Here is a 23,297-nt window from a genome sequence, read left to right on the forward strand (position 1 = left end):
AAGGATAGGTGGCTCTTTTAGTGGAAATAGGAGGCGCCTATAGACTTTCTTTTTTGCATATAATATAGGGGCCACATTTCCGTAACTCGCTTCGGGCCACTAGAAAGTCAAGGCCGGCCCTGGAAGGGAAACCCCTAATCGGAGAAGACAAAGAGGTGAGGTGGAGAGAGAGTGAGGTGAGGTGGAGATAGAGTGAGGTGGAGAGAGAGTGAGGTGGAGATAGAGTGAGGTGGAGAGAGAGTGAGGTGAGGTGGAGATAGAGTGAGGTGAGGTGGAGTGTTTTTTTTTATTTCCCAACTAAGCGGCACTGTTGATATGTTTTAGAGCAGCTTTCAAACTATTATGTGTACCTCTGTATAAATTTTTCAGAAAGGGGCCCTTAGGGAGCGGGGGGATCGGTGCGGTTGCACCGCTCGCACCCCCTCATCCACTCTCTTCTTCCAAATGAGATTGTTTCTGAATAAGGTGATCCATTCTTCAACAAGTTCACAGTAATCCGACAAAACTGTCAGTGAATATAGCGAATGACTAAGAAGATGGTCGACATTCTCCAAACTGCAAAAAATTTGCATGTATTAACTAGTTCAATACCTCTCTTTGTATGATTGTCGTCCATTGTCAATCCGTAGTTAAGAGAGGGCTGCTGGCCTCACAGCGAAGTACACAGGGTCTGAGAATCTGCAAAGATATGCAGGAACCAAAAACATAGATGGACTAACATAATGTACTTTTCAACAACAAAAAACTTAAGCCCCCATTGACTAACAATTACATTAGTAAATAAGAAAGACACTCGATCAAGATTAGTTCAAATAAACATCCATCTTAATGAACTCTATAACTATATATGCCATTGACAGACCGACCCTGCTAACATCTATACTACAAAACACATTGGTTGTGACTAGGACAAGCTGACTAGGACAAAAACAAAAAGAAAAATTGCCAACTAGATTGGAAGATGATACTTTGTATTTAACACTCAAACATCACTTTGTATTTAACCCCCCATAATTGCTTAGATGTAATGGCATTCCATAACTCTCCCAACTAATGGCATTCCTTAACCTATTCAATATAATGGAACTCCAACTAACAACTTCTCCTCCATAAACCCCCACAAGTGTTCCCACAAAATTCTAATGGTTTTTAAAATCTCCTCTACTCCTCCAACAACAAATAAGTTATAAAGTGGTAACACGAATTTTTTGATGTTAATTCTTGTTTATTGTGTGATGTTATATTTACATGAATAATTTTATAGCCTTTCCTCCCTTGCACTTTTGTATTTCAGATAAATTTTCTTTTATTTTTTGTTTAATCGAACTAGATGCATTTCTATATCTATCTAATTTGTAATGATTCGACTGTTATTTTTGAACTTAATCATCATTTTAATCTCTCTTACTTTAATTTACCTCTCACCATATCGCTCCCTAAGTTCTTCAATTTTGACAAATTTAATCAGACAAATTTGAAAAATTTGTTAAGACCATACTTTTACTTTCTAAAAAAAAGTTTCTGTACGTTCAAAGTTAATTAAATTTTGGTTGCCAACTAAAATTCATGAAAATAGACCATCAAAATATATTCTACCGTCGCGCAAATTCATCTGGATTACATTTTAATGGATTTCGTCGTGCTGGAGGCACGGGCCATACCTAGTATAATAACACATGCAAATAGATGTCCAAATTAAGAAAAACAAAAATCCCGGACGGTGATGTAGTCTCATGGTTGTGCTTGTCCAACATTACTCTTTAACTATTTTTCTTCTTCTCATCTTTGACCTTACTCCCATCTCCTTCAACGACACATTTGTGTTCATGTGAGGAATTGCTTCAAAATATTCTTCTAGTGTCCTGTCTTCTTTTAAGAGTAATTTACTTGTTCTAGTTTTTGGATCATAACAATGAAGACCATCATAATACCAGTACAATATTTCGTTGCTCTTGGTCAAACCAAATAGCTCTGGTGCGGGAAAATAGCTTTGACCATCGCGCTCCTGTGGCCAATCCATGTTGAATTCCTTATTCCAATTCCAAGAATTGTCGTCACACTCTTCTTTCTTCTTCAAAGACCATAATTCTACAAACTTGTATAGGTTCGAGTTGAGAAAATACAAATCCCCTCCCAATATACTGATATCAAATCTGTGAACTGTGCCAGGTTTACGAATGCAAGGTGGTGGTGGCACCAACCTAAACTCTTCTTTCGCCAAACTGAATGATACAACGCCCAAATTGTTCGAAAGGTCTTCCCTTTTTACCAAAACCAAGTAAACCGATTCATTCGCAAAAAAAGTTGTTTGCCGCACCTGGTAATCGATGGTTCCTATGTCTCTCCACCCACGACGATCACCAAGAGTGTAAACTTGGACCAATCCAACTATGTTATTTCGAGTGCTGGGGGCGTAGTAAATTCTTAAAACTTTGTACTCATTAGAGCATCTCCAATGGGACACTCTAATAAACACTCTAAAAATCTAGTTGTCAAGTGTCAAATAAAGATTCTCTTTCCTAGTGTCAATATAGAGACACTCTACATTTGTTTGGTCTCCAATGGAGATCTCTAAAATCTTTTACTTAATACACATGTCCCTCTTCAATTCAATAGATAAAAAGTAGTTGAAAAACAAAGTTTTCTATTGGTTGAAATAATAAAGTAACACTTAGAGAGTCTCAAGTAGACACTCTCGTTTTAGAGATTCTCTCTCTAGACACTCTATAATAAATGTGTCCAACTCATAATAGAGTGTGTAACAAAGTGTTCCATTGGAGATGATTTTTTAACAAAAACTCCAAAGAGTCATATGTGGCACTCTAAGTGTTAGAGATTGAGTGTCCCATTGGAGATGCTCTTAGTTGGACGTAGGTAACCGAATCCACTAACTATTGGCCCACGTGGATGTTTCAACAGACGTGGAAGATTGACGTATTCTCCTGTATAGGGATTACATACTTGGACAGGATCAAAGAGATCGTGGTGGGGTATCTTTAAACAAACCAAACCATTACACGAACCGACCAATGTATATGAGAATTCGTACTTACCTATGGGAGGATGATCTATCTTTACAGTATCCCTTGTATAAGAGTATTTCTCCCAGCCTATACTTTTAATATCATCGAAATCTCCGTAATAAAGTTGAACACTGCTTCTACTCTGATAAAAGCTATCATCATCAGGACTAGTGTAACTGCTCTTCTCCAATCCAAACGAAAACAAAATCCCAAGTTCGTTATGATTCCGACGACGAATAATATCTTCCCATGATTTGCACACAAATTTAGCCTCTGAAATACATTGTGGAGGAATACGACGAACAATTTCCTCAACAAGATCAGGGTTAAGGGTCTCCATGAAAGTAGTGGGTATAGCAACTCAAAACTTGAAAGCTACTAATGTTTTTTTTTCTTGTTCTGGTCTGTGGTTCAAGGGTTTCTTATATATAGTGTGGAGGAAGGAAGGAAGGTGATCTGTTTATATAGTGTGGTAAGTCGGTTGAGAAATAAATAGAAATAGATCATATGGAGTCTGGACAGGATTCTGTCGGTCTTCGTGGAAACACTTGGAACCAACGGCCCAGATTACAGGCGGGTTGAATGGTGGACCACCAAATCAGGAGGAGATAAGTGATTTGATTTAGAAGTTTCCAAGTTCAATTCACTCGTATTTCCAAATTCCAAACCACGTCACAGTTTGGCCCGCCCGATAGCCCATCACCCCTCTTAACTTTTAGAGTGCCCCTCACCGTTAGTTTTAGAGTTAGGTCACCGTCAAATTTAGGGCTAGGTTAGAAGCCGCACATAAACCTGTTCTGAGACAAAACAAAATCTCTATTTACTGCCACCCCTCTCAAAGAATTTGCAAAACGAGAGAGAATGGGCAGCCAACAAAGATTTTTTTTTGTTGGGTAAGGATTTGCATGGAAAAATTTCATTTATCCAAACCCACCCCCACTTCTTTTCTTCACGATAAATGTCGTCGATGAACTGTTAAGTGCTATTTCTAACTATCCTTTGAACAAATCAAACTTTCTTCATCGTCCAATCCTCCCACCACCAAAAGCGACCACAAATATTATTTATCTTGTCTCTCTCTCCCTAAACTCTTCATGTATTCGACGTGTTTTCAAATCTTTATGAAACTATTCTAAATGTCGGTGGACCGCGTGTCCAAAACATTGATTCAGTCATTGGGGGATTTTAAACGTCCTAAAGCAATGCTCAGGACATTAAGAGATATATTAAACATCCCAAACTATTGCCTGAGGCATGAGTAGACATTGTAATGTACACTAATGCACCGATCGACTGACCATTGGATCGACAAACAAATTGAGAAATTAGTGAAACCAATAATTTAGGAGAGAAGTCTTTTTGTTTTTAGGAAAAAAGATTATGATCTTACGTTAGTAATTACGTGACATTGATACATCATCAAGTTGTAAGGGGCAAAAACGGACATGAAATATACTCTCTTGAGTATGTTGTCGAGTTCCCCAGGGAGAGGGAAAAAAATAGTTAAAAGAGTCAGAAACAGAATGAGGAAATAAAGAGTTTAAAGTGTCTGAAACAGATTGAGTTTTAGGTAATGAGAATTATGATATTTTATGTAAATTTTGTGAAGTAAGAGTGGGAAAATAAAGTGATAAACTAATTTTTGGTAAAACCTCATGGATCCAAACGCTCCTTGCCGCGTCCCACCAAGATCCCGAAGTGATCTCCGCACAACCGCCCGATCTAAAGAAATCCCGCGGGTTGAACGTGAGCCGTCCAGATCTGGGCGCGCTTGCTTCGCCAAAATGGCCCAGTTTAACCAATCTTTGTCTAACCGATTTTTCCGTTTAGTATCAAATGTTTGATTATTTATTCTGGATCTATATATTGAGGGGCACTTTCGGAGCTCGAAGCTCTCTGTCTCAGCTCCCGAAGTGCCACACAAATGAGTTGTTGTTTCCGGTTCTACTCCACATTGTGCACACATCGGATTTACACCAGGGATCCGAGGGGCTTATGGTGGTGGTCGTACCCCCGCAACAGGTCCTTTACTACTAAGGGACTTTTTCTTTTCAAAAATTTTTTTTGTGTAGGTTAACCTAACTAATTATAATTACAATTAGCTTAGTGGGTAGGTAGTGTACGTTTATTACACCCATATGGTCAAGAGTTTGAAACCCCCTCGGTTGCATTTAATTTTATTTGTGTAAGAATCCAACTCCTTATTCATGGGAGGACAATTTTGAATCTCTACTCTTCCCATGATTACCTTTCAACAAAAATAAATACTCTTCCCATGATTACAGATTTTTGTTTACCGCTCTAATTTGAATATTAGCTAATACATTAAGGTCCCCCAAATTGCATTTATTATCTATTTGCCAATCGTATTTTTTAAAACAAAACTCTATCTTTGCAAACAAAAAGTACATCTTTTTTCTCTCCTTGTATGATTGTCCATTGTCAATCCGTAGGTAAGAGAGGGCTGATGGCCTCACAGTGAAGTACACAGGGTCTGAGAAACTGCAAAGATATGCAGGAACCAAAAACATAGATGGACTAAGCCGACTAAGTAGCTTGCTAATGAAAGTGAAACACAAACATAATGTACTTTTCAACAACCAAAAACTAAAGCCCCATTGATTAAAAATTACATTAGTTAATAAGAAATTCACTCGATCGATAGAGAATCGTTCAAAACTATATATACCATTGACAGACCGACCCTGCTAACATATAATAACACAAGTAGATGTCCAAATTAAGAAAAACAAACTCCCCGCCGCTGATATATATGGATGTAATCTCATGGTTGTGCTTATCCAACCTTACTCCTAACTGTTCATCTTCTTCTCATCTTTGACCTTACTCCCATCTCTTTCAACGACACGTTCGTGTTCATGTGAGGAATTGCTTCAAAATATTCTTCTAGTGTCCTGTCTTCTTTTAAGAGTAATTTACTTGTTCTGGTTTTTGGATCATAACAATGAAGACCATCATAGTACCAGTACAATATTTCGTTGCTCTTGGTCAAACCAAATAGCTTAGGTGTGGGAAAATAACCTTGACCATCGCGGTCCTGTGGCCAATCCATGTTGAATTCCTTATTCCAATTCCAAGAATCGTCGTCACACTCTTCTTTCTTCTTGAAAGACCATAATTCAACAAACTTGTATAGGTTTGAGTTGAGAAAATACAAATCCCCTCCCAATATACTGATACCAAATCTGTGAATCGTGCCAGGTTTGCGAATGCAAGGTGGTGGCGGTAGCAACCTTAACTCTTCTCTCGCCAAACTGAATGATACAACGCCCAAAATGTCCGAAAGGCCTTCCCTTTTTACCGAAACCAAGTAAATTGATTCATTCGCAAAACAAGTTGTTTGCCGCACCTGGTAATCGATGGTTCCTATGTCTCTCCACCCACGACGATCACCAAGAGTGTAAACTTGGACCAATCCAACTACTATGTTATTTAGAGTGGTGGGGGCGTAGTAGATTCTTAAAACTTTGTACTCATTAGTTGAATGTAGGTAACCGAATCCACTAACTATTGAGCCACCTCGATTTTTCAACAATCGCGGAAGGTTGACGTATTCTCCTGTATAGGGATTACATACTTGTACAGGATCAATGAGATCGTGGTGGGGTATCGTTAAACAAACCAAACCATTACACGAACCGACCAATGTATTTGAGTATCCATACTTACCTATGGGAGGATGATCTATCTTTACCGTATCCCTTGTATAAGAGTACTGCTCCCCGCCTATACTTTTAATATCATCGAAATCTCCGTAATAAAGTTGAACGCTGCTTCTTCTCTCATAAGACATACCATCATCCGGACTAGTGTAACTGCTCTTCTCCAACCCGAACGAAAACAAAATCCCAAGTTCGTTATGATGCCGACGAAGAATATCTTCCCATGATTTGCACACAAATTTAGCCTCTGAAATAGATTGTGGAGGAATACGACGAACAATTTCCTCTACAAGATCAGAGTTAAGGGTCTCCATGAAAGTAGTGGGTATAGCAACTCAAAACTTGAAAGCAATTAATGTTTTTTTCTTGTTCGGGTCTGTGTGCTTCAAGGTTTTTTATATAGTGTGGTAAGTCGGTTGAGAAATAAATAGAAATAGATCATATGGAGTCTGGACAGGATTCTGTCTGTCTTCTTGGAAGCACTTGGAACCTAATCATGAGAGTCATTTTCATTAATCGACGGCCCAGATTGTAGGCGGGTTGAATGATTGAGCACCAAATCAGGAGGAGACAAGTGATTTAGAAGTTCCTAAGTTAGTGGGAGGAGTGAGAAAAAAAAAAGTGTCCCGGTAACAATTTTGAGGGAGGCACCATATATTTCTGAACGGGGAGTTTTAAAGATGCCCACTTGACTGTGATAGGCGCCTTCATCAAGTCAAAGTCGAGACATGGTTCGTGAGTGAGGAATGTGCCTTTAGCATTTACAAGAAGTGTCTTTAGACTTCAGCTTCTCTACACTTTCTTTTACTTCTTGACGAGGGAATTATTGTAGAGATTCGTATCTGGACTTGATTTCAGTTTGTGAGTGAGGAATGTGCCTTTAACATTTACAAGAAGTGTCTTTAGACTTCATAGTTCTTGACGAGGGAATTATTGTGGAGATCCCCATGGACCCTTTTAAGTTTTATTTTGGGCTTTATCCACATGGACCCTTTTAAAAAAACATTGAAAAGATTAATATGGATAAAAATAGAAAAGTAAAAGTTGCGAAAAAAAATATTACATTTTCATAATTGAGACTTTTAATTTGAAACGGAGGGAGAAAAATAAAATGTATAATGGATAAGATGAGCATGTAACTATTTGCTTTAACCATATATATTTATGTGATGAAATAACACCTTTTGTTGACAACATGTAAGAGAATGCTCCCACAACAGTAGTTCCTGTTCGTTTTTGTTCGTTTTTCTACAAAAACGTTGCCAACAAAAAAAGATAAGAAAAAAACACGAAAAATAAGATAAAAAAATGTACGAATGTTATGTTTGAAAAAGGCCGAAAATGTAAATAAAAATGACGAAATACTTCAAAAAGTAACCAAAAGTAATAGTACAAAAGAGAATACAACAAAGTGGATTGTAATGAGGCGAATCCATGACAGTAAAAGTAAAACAAAGATCTGAATAATGAAGATAGAAGATAAAGGAATGAAGAATGAAGATGAAGGTAAAACACAGAAGATAGAAGAATGAAGTTAGAATGTTTAAAATAGACGATGAAGAAAAATGAAGATGAAGATAGAGGACATACATGTAGGTTGTTGCACCTCCGGCGAAGATAGAAGATGAAGCTGATTGTAGCCGCTCCGGCGACGATGATTATCATCGCCCAAATTCGGTCATCAAGAGGAGACAGGACTGAGAAGAGTGAGTACAATAGAGAAAAAACAGATATTAGTATATATGAAGGCAAGATGGGTTTTAGAGAAAAAAAAAATTGGCATCGAGATGAGATAATTACAGTAGAGATCCGTATTTGAGGTTGATTTCAATTTTTATAAGAGCAAATGTGGGGTTTTTTTCATGAGTGAGCCTTATTTGGTAAATGAGCCCATTTTTGGGGCTTTTTTGCCAATAACTTCTTTGGACAATATCATTCTTGTTTGCAATATATGAGAAATTTGGGGTTCAGGTACTCTTGAATTTAGACATAAGATTCGCCTAATTTCAGTTGCGATTGAATTAGTTATTGATGTTCCAAATCAGGTACTGTAGTACAAAGTAGCACCAGTTCAAACTAAAGCAGACGTAGAAACAAAAACGCCTTTATTAAGTTAATAACTAAATCATCGAATTTTGCAAGAGTACACTTGTTAATTTATTAATTTTTGGAAACTAACTTCATATATAGGCCAAACCGGCTAATCTTTTTTTTTTTTGTTAAGGATACCAAACCGGCTAATCAGAATTACAAAATAAAGTTAAGTGGGCCAAGCTTGCAATTAGAACGTAAACCGATTTAGGGTTTTATGTCGTTTTTATTTCGTAAAGGATTTTCGGTTGGCTCGACTGAAAAAGACAATAAATTTCAGCCGGTCCGGCTGAAAAAGACAACAAATTTTGGTCGGGTCTGCTGAAAAAAAATAATAAATTTCGACCGAGCCGGCTGAAATTGTTCAGTTTTTTCATCCTCTCTGGATGAAATTTTTAAAATTTTCAGTTGATCTGAAATTGTGATCTTTGAACCGAAAATTATAGACATTTTAAAGTTGGGATATTTTAGAAAATAGTATTTATCTCTCCATATTCTAAAAATAATGTTCTCCTTCTCTAATGCAGTGCCTTTGCTAAAAATTGTTCTTCCTATACAAAGGCCCTAAATATTTTAAGGCGGTGGACTTTGGAGTGTGAGAAAACAAGATACCAATAACAATTTGGACCGAGGCGCCAATGAATTTACCGAACGAGAGTTCTAAGAGTGCCCTTGCAAGTGTTATAGGCGCCTCCATCAAAGCAAATTTGAGACATGGTTTGTGAGTGAAGAATGCGCCTTTGACATTTACAAGGGTTGTCTTTAAACTTTGGGTAAATTAGCTATCAAAGCTACTCCAACCCAAGAGCCAAGAGCGACTTAGGTCGAAAAATCCACTTTTTCAATTCAAAATTAAATCAAGGAGTCTAACCTCAAAAAATCAACTTCAGTCCAAGAGGAGCTTAGGCCTAAAATTTGTGTATGTGCCAATCAAGTGTGGGGTATTTTGTGGGTGTGAGAAACAGAGTGCGAATTATTTCATTTTTTTCTAATTTTCAACAACCAAAAACTAAAGCCCCATTGATTAACAATTACATTAGTAAATAAGAAAGACACTCGATCAAGATTAGTTCAAATAAAAATCCATCTTAATGAACTCTATAACTACATATATACCATTGACAGACCGACCCTGCTAACATATAATAACACATGCAAATAGATGTCCAAATTAAGAAAAACAAAATCCCGGACGGTGATGTAGTCTCATGGTTGTGCTTGTCCAACATTACTCTTTAACTATTTTTCTTCTTCTCATCTTTGACCTTACTCCCATCTCCTTCAACGACACATTTGTGTTCATGTGAGGAATTGCTTCAAAATATTCTTTTAGTGTCCTTAAGAGTAATTTACTTGTTTTCTTTTTTGGATCATAACAATGAAGACCATCATAATACCAGTACAATATTTCGTTGCTCTTGGTCAAACCAAATAGCTCTGGTGCGGGAAAATAGCTTTGACCATCGCGCTCCTGTGGCCAATCCATGTTGAATTCCTTATTCCAATTCCAAGAATTGTCGTCACACTCTTCTTTCTTCTTCAAAGACCATAACTCTACAAACTTGTATAGGTTCGAGTTGAGAAAATACAAATCCCCTCCCAATATACTGATATCAAATCTGTGAACTGTGCCAGGTTTACGAATGCAAGGGGGTGGTGGCAGCAACCTAAACTCTTCTTTCGCCAAACTGAATGATACAACGCCCAAATTGTTCAAAAGGTCTTCCCTTTTTACCAAAACCAAGTAAATCGATTCATTCGCAAAAAAAGTTGAACGCCGCACCTGGTAATCAATGGTTCCTATGTCTCTCCACCCACGACGATCACCAAGAGTGTAAACTTGCACCAATCCAACTATGTTATTTCGAGTGCTGGGGGCGTAGTAAATTCTTAAAACTTTGTACTCATTAGTTGAACGTAGGTAACCGAATCCACTAACTATTGAGCCACCTCGATGTTTCAAAAGCCGTGGAAGATTGACGTACTCTCCTGTATAAGGATTACATACTTGGACAGGATCAAAGAGATCGTGGTGGGGTATCTTTAAACAAACCAAACCATTACACGAACCGACCAATGTATATGAGAATTCGTACTTACCTATGGGAGGATGATCTATCTTTACAGTATCCCTTGTATAAGAGTATTTCTCCCCCCCTATACTTTTAATATCATTGAAATCTCCGTAATAAAGTTGGACACTGCTTCTACTCTGATAAAACATATCAGAACTAGTGTAACTGCTCTTTTCCAATCCAAACGAATACAAAATCCCAAGTTCGTTATGATTCCGACGACGAAGAATATCTTCCCATGTTTTGCAGACAAACTTAGCCTCTGAAATACACTGTGGAGGAATACGACTAACAATTTCCTCAACAAGATCAGGGTTAAGGGTCTCCATGAAAGAAGCAATAAAATTAACTTGAAAGCAATGTTTTTCTCTTCTTGGCTTCAAGGGTTTCTTATATATAGTGTGGAGGAAGGAAGGTCTGTTTATATAGTGTGGTAAGTCGGTCGAGAAATAAAATAGAAATAGATCATATGGAGTCTGGACAGGATTCTGTCTGTCTTCTTGGAAGCACTTGGAACCCAATCATGAGAGTCATTTTCAATAATGGACGGCCCAGATTGTAGGTGGGTTGGATGATGAAGCAGATAAGTGATTCGGAAGTTTCCAAAGTTTAATTGGCTCCCCTCTAACTAAAGGCATATTTAGGGGGAGGAGTGAGAAAAAAAAAAAAAAAAAAGTGTCCCATCAACAATTTTGAGGGAGGCACTAATATATTTGTGAAAGGGGAGTTTTACAGGCGCCCACGTGAGTGTGATAGGGTCCTTCATCAAGGCAAATTTAAGACATGGTTTGTGAGTGAGGAATGCGCCTTTAACATTGACAAGGAGTGTCTTTAGACTTCAGCTTCTCTACACTTTCTTTTACTTTTTGACGAGGGAATTATTGTAGAGATTCGTATCTGAACTTTTTTTTTTTGTTGAAAGGATTCGTATCTGAACTTGATTTCAGTTTTTTATAAAAAAAAATGTGGGATTTTTTCATGAGTGGGCCTTATTGGTTATTGAGCCCATCTTGTTGGGTTTTGTTGTCAATAATTTGGTTGGAGAATGTCATTCTTGTTTGCAATAAATGAGAACTTTGAGTTTGAGATACTCATGCTGTCATGCACACCACAATGTTTATGTGTACTTTGGACGTTTGCATATCAAAATGTGTTATTCATGTTCAAGCAAGTTTCAACAATACCATTGTAGCGGTTATAGATGTACGGGGTCGGGTAGTTTCTTGGTCCTCCGCCGGGACGTGTGGATTCAGGGGCACAAGAAGAGGGACACCGTTTGCTGCTCAAACCACGGCAGGAAATATTATTCGTACAGTAGTAGATCAGGGTTTCTTTTCATCTTCGTCTTCGCCTCTTTTTTATTTCTGTTCCTTTCTTGATAAATGATTTCGTCCAAGTAAGTGGTCAAATTCAAGAATGTCTGAAGGGTTTGGTTTGTAAGAGTTTATGCCTATATAATTCCCTCCTCATATGACGGTGCCCATAGAACTTTCAAGGTTGGGCTCAAATAAAATGACGGTGCCAATAGAACTTCCCTTTTCCCGCCAATCTCCCGCTATATAAATATAGATAAAATCATCCAAAATCCCCCTTATCAACTCTTTCAACGTAAAAACAATCTTCTGCAAAATGCTGATGTACTTAGCTGTTCGTAATTGAAACCCTAATAGATTTCTTTGCAACTCTACTTATCTTTCTCTCTCTACATTTCAATCTTCTCCAAACGCTGATAATCGATCAGCACCTCGCAAAGGCAGACAAGCCATACGGCGCATTCTAAAGCTTCTTTCTTCATCACCACCATCATCATCATCACATATCAAAAACCCTAATCTTTCTGAAACCTTAAAAATACTTGAATCTTCACCTGAATCTCTCTCTTCTTCCCAAGCTTCAGATCTAATTACTACGATCTCAAATCCACTTATCTCTTTTGATTTCTATAGATATCTTAGATCGTCAAGACCGTTTTTCAAATCTGATTCGATTTTATTTGCGTCTTTGATAAAATCTCAGCTTCAATCGATCAATCATTTTCTTCTAAGGATTCATTGATACTCATTTTCCTGATTATGTCTGCCATTTACACAAGTCCTTGTATGGGCTTAAACAAGCACCAAGAGTTTGGTTCACCAGGATTGCAAGTTATCTAGTTAAGTGGGGTTTCCTTAAGAGTTCTTCCGGTTCATCTATGTTTGCTTATACATCTAATGGTCAACTCTTGATATTTCTTCTAAATGTGGTTGATTCAGGGTCTGGTAACTGATTTGAGGAAAGTATTTGCTATGAAAGAAATAGGAATTCTTCATTACTTCTTGGGTATCGAGGTCCAAAGATGTTCTTCTTCTCTCTTCTTCTCTCTAGCTCACTTAGAGAAAACATATAGTTGAGCTCCTCAAGAAGTCTGAGTTACTTAATTGTAAATAAAACATTGTTCCCGTCTCCCATGGCAAAAGAATGTCCAAAATGGATGGACTTTGATTGATAAATCTATTGTTCTATATAAGCATTGTTAGAGGCTTACAGTATGCTACTATGACCAGGGCAGATGTGACCTATGCTACGAACTACGTATCCCAATTTATGCATCAACCAAAATCAGTGCATTTAACTTTGATTACGAAAGTTCTTAGATATTTGAAGGGAACCATAGGAGTTGGTATTACAATATCTTCAAGAGATGTCTCTATACTCTCTGGTTTTTCAAACACAGATTGAGGAAGTTGCCCTGTTTCAAGAAGATCTACAAGTGGTTATTGCATATTACTAGGGTCTATTTTGATTTGTTGGTCATTAAAGAAGAAAAATACAGTCTCTAGGTCGTCCACTGAAGCTGAATATAGAGCTTTATCCTTAGCTACATCTGAATTTGCTATGGACATCTTATTTGCTCAAAGAACTTCAAGTCTTTGTCAAATTGCCTATGGTTCTCTACTGTGACAACATGGGAGCTAAGTATCTAGCATCTAATCCAATTTTTCATGCTCGAACAAAGCATATGGAGATTGATTTGCATTTTATTCGAGATTTGGTTCAACACACCATCAACTGGAGGTTAAGTTTGTTTCTTCTAATGCTAACTTGGCTGATATTTTTACTAAAGAGGTTTCTTCGCTACATTTGATTTTATCAGAGGCAAACTTATGTTCCTTCATTCCTTGAAACATCTGTTTAAGGGGGTTGTAAGAGATAAGGACTGAATCAGAAGACCAAGACTAGATGAAGGTTGAAGAGAGAATTGACTGTTTCTAAAGACACTCTTTGCACTCGTGTGTAGTGATTAATTAGTAACAGATCAATTTGTTGTAAAGTTAGTTATAATTAGTAACTTCTTTGTCTCTCTAGAACTGTTTCTCACTTGCTCTTAATCCTTCTTAATATCTCTTTTTATAACTCTATATATAAGATAGAATGATGTAATTGTTTTCTTATCAAGAAGTGATAAGATCATACTTCTATTTTCAATAAGTTCCAACACCCTCTTTCTCATTTACTGCCCACCTTCTTGATACCCATTTTCTTACTCTCTCTCTCAATGGCTGGCAACCTCCCTCAACAAAATCCTTCCCCAAATGGGATACTTACAAAATTAAGTTCATACTGGTGAAGTAATTGTTGAAACTGAAGATTTGAGAATTCACCCTTGCCTTTAACATAGGCAATGGGTTATATTTATAGCCATTATAGGATATACATGGATTACAAGATAATGGAAGATATACATGGATTACAAGATAATTGAAAATATATCTAGAATAACTTAAGTAAAGAAACATTTGATTTAGGCAAAGATTATGGCTTATCATCCCCCCTCAAGCTGAACTGTTGCCATTGCGAAGTGAAAGCTTGTTACAAAGAAGCTCATGACGTCCCTTGACAAGACCCTTGGTAAATATATCGGCAAGTTGCTGATGAGTGGGTACATAACTGACTTGCAGTGCTTTTCTTTGGACTCTTTCCCGAACAAAGTGGTAATCCAACTCCATATGCTTTGTTCTTGAATGGAGAATTGGATTGTGTGCCATGTAAGTGGCACTAATGTTGTCACAATGTAATTGTGGTGCCTTTGTCATTGAAATACCCAAATCACAAAGTAAATGTTGAATCCAAGCTAATTCAGCAGTCGTTATAGCCAAGGCTCGGTACTCAGCCTCGGTACTAGATCGTGCTACCGTTGGCTGCTTCTTTGAAGTCCATGAAATTGGATGATTACCAAGAAAGATACAATTTCCTGAAACGGATCGCCGAGTGTCTGGATCACCAGCCCAATCTGCATCTGTGAAGGCGGTAAGTTGTGCATTAAATCCTTTAGCATGTGATTCTGAGGAAGTGGAAAAGAAAATACCATGACCAAGTGTGCCTTTTAGGTACCGTAAAATACGCTTGACCGCACCAAAGTGAATAACCGTCGGTGAATGCATATGTTGACACACTTGGTTAACTGAATAAGTGATATCAGGTCTTGTAAGAGAAAGATATTGCAAGGCGCCAACTAATGAACGATAGAGGGTAGTATTTTCAAACTTCTCACCATCTAAAGAAGACATTTTCTTTCCACAAGGACTTGGAGTAGAAACAGGTTTAGAGTCAAGAAGATCAATTCTTCTTAAAATATCAGTAGTATACCTGTTCTGTGTTATTAAGAGTCCCTCGGGAGAACGTGATATTTCCATGCCTAGGAAATAATGCAAATCTCCCAAATCTGTCATAGAGAATTGACAGTGTAATGAAGAGACAATCTGAGAGATTACAATATCATCTGAACCTGTGATTAATATATCATCCACATACAAGAGTAAAATAGTTATGGAGTTTGAAGTTTGATAGATAAACAGAGAACTATCAGAACGAGATGCGACAAAGCCCAATTCAGTTATATATGTAGTAAAACGATTGAACCAAGCTCGTGGTGCCTGTTTTAGTCCATACAAGGCTTTATTTAGCTTGCAAACATGGTCTGGAAAAGCTGAATCCACAAATCCAGGGGGTTGATGCATATAGACATCCTTATCAAGAAATCCGTGCAAAAAGGCATTTTTGACGTCCAATTGCTTGATTCTCCAACCTGAAGTAACTGCAACACTCAAAACTAATCGGATAGTTACTGGTTTAACAACTGGAGAAAAGGTTTCGTCATAATCCAGACCATGTTGCTGAGAATACCCTTTGGCGACTAACCTCGCTTTATATCGATCAATGGATCCGTCGCTTTTGGATTTCACTTTATAAACCCATTTACACCCTACTAAATTCATCTTCGGATCACGAGGAACCAATATCCAAGTTTGATTTTTCAGCAAAGCATTAAACTCATCTGCCATTGCAAGTTGCCAGTTGCGATCTTTCGAGGCAACAGTGAAACTCGTCGGCTCTTCGGGTAAGGTATCAACGGAGGCTAAAAATGCCTTAGAGACAGGATGTCGAGATGCAACTAAAGATATAATTTGCTTAGGTTTAGAGATACCTGATTTTGACCGTGTAACCATTCGATGTTGCACAGGAACCGAGCGAGCTGAGTCACTAGTTGTTGCATGGTTCAATGAAGATGGGGCAGAATCAATAACTTGGGTAGGATCTGCCACAGTAGTTGCATCGTCCAAGGGTTCCATGGATGAGTTAGCAGGAAAAGACGAAGGAGAGGTAACCCTTATAGTGTTATCCACATCAGAAAAATGGTGCAAAGAACCATTATTAACCGGCGGTGAAGTATTCGGATTTGAGACAGGTTGATTGCTAATTGGAACATTGGGAATAACTTGAGGAGTTAAAGTAGATGGGGAGGAAGTTGGTAGCTCTAAGAACACCCATTTGGGGGCTTCTTCAACCAAAATTTCTTTCTTTTGATTTTGTAGACCTGGAACAGCAAAGGGAAAGTAATATTCGTCGAATAAAACATGTCTTGAAATAAAAATTTTGTTGGTAATAGGATTTAGGCACTTATAACCTTTATACGATTCACAATACCCAATAAAAATACATGGAAAACTCTTATAATCAAGTTTGTGTTTTCGATACGGCGTTAATAAAGGAAAACAACGACAACCAAACACTCGAAAAAACTCATAATTTGGAATCCTTTTGTATAAGACAGAGTAAGGAGACTCATTTTTTAAAGTAGGAGTTGGTAACCGGTTTATCAAATATGTAGCCGTACTAAAGGCCTCAGGCCAAAAATGCTTCGGTAAGTGACTTTGATGTAATAAGGCAAGGCCCGTCTCAACAACGTGCCTAATTTTTCTTTCCGCCACCCCGTTCTGTTGTGGGGTGTGAGGACAAGAAATTTGATGTAAAATTCCGTTTTCCTTGAAGAAATTTTGTGAGGCGGAGGAAGTGTACTCGCCACCGCCATCACTTTGAAAAATTTTAATAGTACTATTAAATTGATTTTCCATTAGGAGCTTAAAATTTTTCAAACAATCAAAGACTTGAGTTTTGTCTTTCAAAAAATAAAGCCAAGAAAACTTGGAAAAATCATCAACCAATATTAAGAAATATTTGAAACCAAAAGAAGAAATTATTGGTGAGGGGCCCCAAAGATCGGAATGCACTTTAGAAAGAGGAGAATAAGAACGAGAAGTAGATAACTTGAAAGGCAAGCGATGATGCTTAGCAAGAACACAACTTTCACATAAACTAGATTTCGGAATTATTGAATTAGAATTACTAAACTCAGAAACAATCTTAGACATAAGACGATAATGGGGATGACCTAAACGCATATGCCAAATATCCCACTTATTTTTTTTTGAACCTAGATAACAAGCAGAAAAAGACCTATTATTACTACTGTTTGCTTGAAGAGGCGACCCCAAACATTGATAAAGCCCATCTTTATTGATGCCTTGAAGAACTAGCTTCCCCGTTCGTCGATCCTGAACAAAAAAGTGGTCACGGTTAAAAATTACCCAGCAATCAAAATCTTTAGTTAACTGAGATACTGATAATAAGTTCTTCGTGATTGACGGTACATGATAAACATTATTTAATGTAATAGAAGAAGAAGATGAGCCAAGAACAACATTCCCAATATTTTTAATGGGTAAAAGTGTACCATTTCCTATGGAAATCTGATCGGATCCATGGAAAGAGTTGTGATTTACCATCGTCGTTTCGTCATTCGTCATATGATTAGACGCACCTGAATCAGCATAATAACTTGGATCAAAAGGGACTACTTGTTGTTGGTAGGCAGCAAATGATTGAGGGACATCCTGAGGTTGATAGTTGAGATCCGTACGGTGATAACATTGAAGAGCCGTGTGGCCTATACGACCACAAATCTGACAAGAGGGTCGTTGAGGTGGAGGAACACCTAGAATCGAGGAACTTTGTCCATGTTGTTGATTAAGAAAACCAATGCGTCCACCACGGTTGCGTCCCCTGTAAGAAGAACGACCACCACGATTCTGATTTGAGAACTCTCTTTGTTGTGGTTTTGATTGGATTACCTGATTTTTTGCTACAAGGGCTGTGGACATAATAGAGGAATCAGATCCAGATTTTTGTTCCTGAATACGCATTTCCTGGTTAAAGAGAAGAGGTAGAAGTTGATTAAAACTTGGTAAAGTTTCCCGAGTTTCAATGGCTGTTACGAATCCATTGTAGTCGGAATCTAAACCACGAAGAGTATGAAGAACGAGTTCAAGATCAGGAATCGGATGATGCGAAGCAGCTATTGCATCAGAAATTTCTTTGATCTTTCCAACATAATCTGGCATTGAGAGTGAGCCTTTACGGATGGTTTGGAGATGTAGAAGCAACTGTGATTTTCTAGCCGTATTTTGGGCTGAAAAGGTAGATTCCAGGTATCGATAAAACTCACGAGAAGTCTGAAATTCTGGAGTTTGTGAGAGAACTGAGGACGAGAGAGTGGTATTGATCCAACTTATGATGGTCTGGTCGACCTTTTGCCATTGATGAAAGGCTGAATTTGGTGTTTCAATGGAGGTTTCAGAATCAACAATGAAGGGTGTTGGTGGTTGAACAGTCGAGTCAATGTGATGGTAAAGATCTTGAGATCGCATAATAGGGATTATTTGCTTTTTCCAGGTAAGGAAGTTAGTGTGATCTAGCTTAATAGCTACAAGAGGAACAAGGTTAGTCAAAGATGGAGAGAATGAGTGGGTGACAATGGAGGAAGCACCTGTTGGTGGATTAGAAGCAGCCATTTTGAATAGAGAAGAAGATAGAAGAGAAGAAAAAAAAAGCTATATTTTTTTCCTTAGAAGACCCTAAGCTCAGATACCATGAAGATTTGAGAATTCACCCTTGCCTTTAACATAGGCAATGGGTTATATTTATAGCCATTATAGGATATACATGGATTACAAGATAATGGAAGATATACATGGATTACAAGATAATTGAAAATATATCTAGAATAACTTAAGCAAAGAAACATTTGATTTAGGCAAAGATTATGGCTTATCAGAAACTACTTTTACCCAAGATAATGGAGTTTTAGGCGACTGGATGGCTGAGCAAACTGTTTTTGTCAAAAATTGCAAAAGAAAAGAAACTCTAAGATTCCAATATTGATGCATGCCCGCATGCCCAAAGAAGATCAGAATTCAAAATCTTGGGTTATTATGGGTTTAGAAAACAAATGCATGGTATATGAGGACCCAAACATGAACCACGGTTATAAACACAAAGAGTTCATTGTGTACTCTAGTAATTCTTCCCATTGAACATTGAAACACTTATCGTGATGAGGCAGTGAAAAAAGCAAAAAAGTTATATGAGGTTAACCAGGATATCACGGAATGATGTCATATCTTACCTTCTCCAGTTACAGAGCCTCATTGTTAATCGATTAGAATTTTTCATTGTTCTTGTTCATGAAATTGTACATCTCTTGGGTTAGGTTTGTCCATAAATAAATGACTTTTTTACTGTTTGTTAATTTTCTCTAAATAATCCGCTTATAACTATCTCTCTCTTAACTTTCTTTCTTAATTTTCTTTCGGTGTTAATTCAATATGGAAGATTTTCTCTCTCTAGACCATCTCGGGTCTATCTGGAGTCTGTCAGAACTTTTAACCCAACCTCCCTCACTATCACTCTCTTCAATGACCGCTAAACTTATCAATTAGTATCAATCAGTATTAAGTAGTATTAATTTCAAAAAAAGGTTTGAAGTAGTATCAGAGGAATTGAAAATACATCTAGGATTCAACAATATCAAAGCAATTTAAATACACAACAAGAAAGATGGAAAATAGCCAAAGCAGTCAACAATTGAATCTTCTGCAACGCATTAAGCAAGTTGGGTCTTAATTTTCAAGTATCAATTAGTATCAAGTAGTATTAATTTCAAAAAAATAATATCAAGTAGTATATTAATTAGCATATAATATCTTTATAACTAAAGTATAGAATAATAAAAGTTTGGTAGTTTTGATTCTTGTATATTGAGTCACCTTGTATAAATATCTATAGTTAGGCATATTGCCTTGAGTTGATTAATGAAGTTAGGCATGGGCCTATTTCCATAAAAAAAAAAAAATAGTAACACAACTCTTAATGACATCAATGAAATAACAACGTTGCCCAAGGGGACCTTATTACCTTCCAGTTCAGTGTGGATGACTTAGTTCTTGAAATCTTTTTCACCAAAGATAAAGATTTCCGGGATTGGATCAATAAGCAGATGATACTGGGAGTAGATAAAAACTGTGTCGTTTATGAAGATCCTGATATGAATTAGAAATTGCTAGAATTTCTCAGAAAGGAGGAGTTTATAGTATATGTTAATTCTTCTTTCTCTCAAATTCTTACAGCTTTAAAAGTTCAAGCGATTTCAGTGGATTTTAATAAAAAATCTCAAATATTTGGGATAAGAATCATGTTACTGATAGCAGACCCTTTCTTACTTTTTTTAATATACCAAGCTTCAGTCAAATTGAAAACTAAGAATTTTGCAACCCAAGAAATTCTCCAGTTCTTTCCAGGATCGATAAGAAATTTTCATTGTTCCTGGGGTTTGATTATCAATAATGAAATCGTAAGTTATGTTCTTGGGGTTTTTAATGGATAAATGAAATGTAAATTATGTTCCCAAGTAATAAATGATTTTTTTTATATTTTGAATACTCTGTTTTTTTTTATTAATGTTCTCTCTCTAAACCTTCCCAAATATGGAGATGTACGATGTATAAACAAGGTGGTCCATATATGGACAATCAAATATTTTATGTGGACAACAATTTTCGGATCCGGTCTAAATCTATTACGCTTGACTTAGTTGACTTATATTTAACAGGGGGACACAACTAGAAAGCTTTAACGGGAGTGCTACATGTACAAGATCCTTGACAAAATTTATGACTTAATGACTCTTTTTCACTAAAAGACAAAAGTTGATCTAAATTTTTCAAAGTTTGACTTTGATCGGGACCGTTCGCTTAGCATTTTGTCAAGAATCTTGTCAAAGATTCTTTGTACACTTAGCATTTCCCAAGCTTTAAATGGTAAAACATTAATAGTATTAGGACTATAAACAAATATTAATAGATTTAGAAAACCTAATTAAATTCTTCTTCTTTCTGTTCTCGGCTTGTTTCCCTCCCACTCTTAGTTAGAGAGAGAAACAATTATACAAACACAAGAGGACGGATCACTAGAGAGAGAGAAGCATAGACTTTTAGAGAGAGATACAAAGAGAAATCTAGTGCACCCAATCTTCAAAACTTAACTCAAATATGTTGATTAATTTTGTGACATTTGTCTCTTTACCCATTCCTTATCTGCAACTACAAATTTTTATCTTGTTCTTCTTCAATCCTTACTTCTTTCCAAATCAGAACCTTCAATAAGCTCTTAAGCGTTTCATTCCAACTTTAGTTACTAGTAACTACAATCAATTAACATTTCCATCTGAAATTTCTTCTCTCTACTGACTGACATCATAGAGGAAAAATCCATCATCTTCTTCATGGATGGATGGGGTCAAAGTAGCAGTTGTTTCGTGGGAAGCAGATCTATTAACCGAGCTATCTGTGGTTTATAGGGTTCATAAAAGTCACCAGATCCATGAACGACATCTCCACAGTGTCCCTAGAAATTTAGCAACTGGTAATGAAGAACCAAAAAAATATGGGAGAAAACAAAAACTCTAATTTGTTAGGGCATAGTCAAATATATTAGATTAAAGTCCCCCTAAAACTTGATGTCCGTATAAAATTTTAAATTTTGCTAGTTGTCCACATAAAATAGTTGTCCATATAAGAAAATTGGTTGTCTACGTATCGGCCAAAGCCAAAAAATTATTCACTTGTCATGTATTTGGAACCATGAACTTGCTAAGTTAAGTTACACATAGGTTCAGAAGACCTTGTTGAAGTCCCTCAACTGAGTAAATGACCAACTTTTGCAAATGAAGCAAACATTAGTATCTCAGTGATGAAATTGTGGTATAAAAATGACATTCTTTTGAGTTTGAGACAAATCAACTTTGAGGAACTTTACTATCCAATAAGTAATGTGGTAGGGATGAAGATTATGGTGGGGGAGAAAATGGTTAAGATGAAGATGTCGAAATAATACATTTTTCTTTTGCTTTTCACAAACACGTTAACTAAAACATACTAAGATTTAGACTAATGCATTTTCTAATTTTTTTTTTGTAGAAAAAGAAATATTTCTTACCCTTTTCTATTTGACAAACCCATAAACACACAAATGATATTTTGGGGTAACCATTTTTCAATTTATTTTGTTTATAAATAAATTCTACATTTCACAACTTGCATTTGACAAACACATTAACTGGTACCAACATTTTGTAAACAACATTTTTATATTTGTCTTTTACAGAAAGAAATAGTGTCCACATTTTTCCTTTTTTGCTTTTACAAAGACATCTAGACTAATGCATTTTGTTTATTGCATTGTACAAAAATTAAAATGTTATGCATATTACCCTTTGTGTTTGACGAACCCATTAAATGCACAAATAATATTTTAACTTTAAGTATTTTTCTATTCGTCTTGTGAAGAAAGAAATGGTTTCTGCATTTTTCCTTTTGTTTTTGAAAACACATCAACTGGCAAATTACGGTTCCATGTACTTTACAATTATAGTTGAATTTTGTGCATATGCCTGTAACACCGAATGGTTCTTTATTGAAAAATTTGTAATTGTTCTGTATAACAATTGTGTGTCAGCCAAAAGCATCAAAGAAAGCCTTCACACCGCAGAGGAACAATTGACCTATATGAGTAAATATCGAACCCACAACTCAGATACTAGATGCTTATCCTTCTTCTGTGAATCAGTAATTGTTTGATCTCTCTCCATTAAAATTTAAGTCTACAAGTGGTTAAAAATGAGTAACAAATAAAGGAGTATTATGAGAAAATGATGTTATGCAAAAAAAAACATAGATAATATGCAATATGTAAAAAAGTGGCTGCAACAAACA

The 23,297-nt window shown here is 36.7% G+C and overlaps 3 protein-coding genes across 3 annotated transcripts; all 3 read right to left on the reverse strand.

The window, feature by feature from the left end:
* Positions 1 to 1,753: 1,753 nt before the first annotated feature.
* LOC147559348 (F-box protein At3g07870-like) lies at positions 1,754 to 3,363 on the reverse strand. Its single transcript, XM_086659163.1, has 2 exons — positions 2,918 to 3,363; positions 1,754 to 2,450 (listed from the first exon to the last, which is right to left on the reverse strand). The coding sequence occupies exons 1-2, from the start codon at positions 3,361 to 3,363 to the stop codon at positions 1,754 to 1,756; spliced, it is 1,143 nt and encodes a 380-aa protein (XP_086515289.1).
* Positions 3,364 to 5,844: 2,481 nt separating this feature from the next.
* Positions 5,845 to 7,020, reverse strand: LOC147559349 (F-box protein At3g07870-like). The gene has a single exon (XM_086659164.1). It carries the CDS (start codon positions 7,018 to 7,020, stop codon positions 5,845 to 5,847), a length of 1,176 nt encoding a protein of 391 aa, XP_086515290.1.
* Positions 7,021 to 10,025: 3,005 nt separating this feature from the next.
* Positions 10,026 to 11,201, reverse strand: LOC147559350 (F-box protein At3g07870-like). Its single transcript, XM_086659165.1, has one exon. The coding sequence runs from the start codon at positions 11,199 to 11,201 to the stop codon at positions 10,026 to 10,028; it is 1,176 nt and encodes a 391-aa protein (XP_086515291.1).
* Positions 11,202 to 23,297: the final 12,096 nt, after the last annotated feature.

The sequence above is a fragment of the Eschscholzia californica genome, unplaced genomic scaffold, assembly GCF_041429995.1.
Source record: "Eschscholzia californica isolate CP2 unplaced genomic scaffold, dmEscCali1.0.p SCAF_2, whole genome shotgun sequence".
NCBI classification, from domain to species: Eukaryota; Viridiplantae; Streptophyta; class Magnoliopsida; order Ranunculales; family Papaveraceae; genus Eschscholzia; species Eschscholzia californica.

Bases quoted from the DNA above. Each gene is read 5' to 3' on its own strand.
- LOC147559348 (XM_086659163.1), bottom strand. From the start codon at position 3,363: ATGGAGACCCTTAACCCTGATCTTGTTGAGGAAATTGTTCGTCGTATT. The intron at 2,451-2,917 runs GTTGAAACATCC...GTCCCATTGGAG, and splicing joins TACGTCAATCTTCCACGTCT to ATGCTCTAATGAGTACAAAG.
- LOC147559349 (XM_086659164.1), bottom strand. From the start codon at position 7,020: ATGGAGACCCTTAACTCTGATCTTGTAGAGGAAATTGTTCGTCGTATT.
- LOC147559350 (XM_086659165.1), bottom strand. From the start codon at position 11,201: ATGGAGACCCTTAACCCTGATCTTGTTGAGGAAATTGTTAGTCGTATT.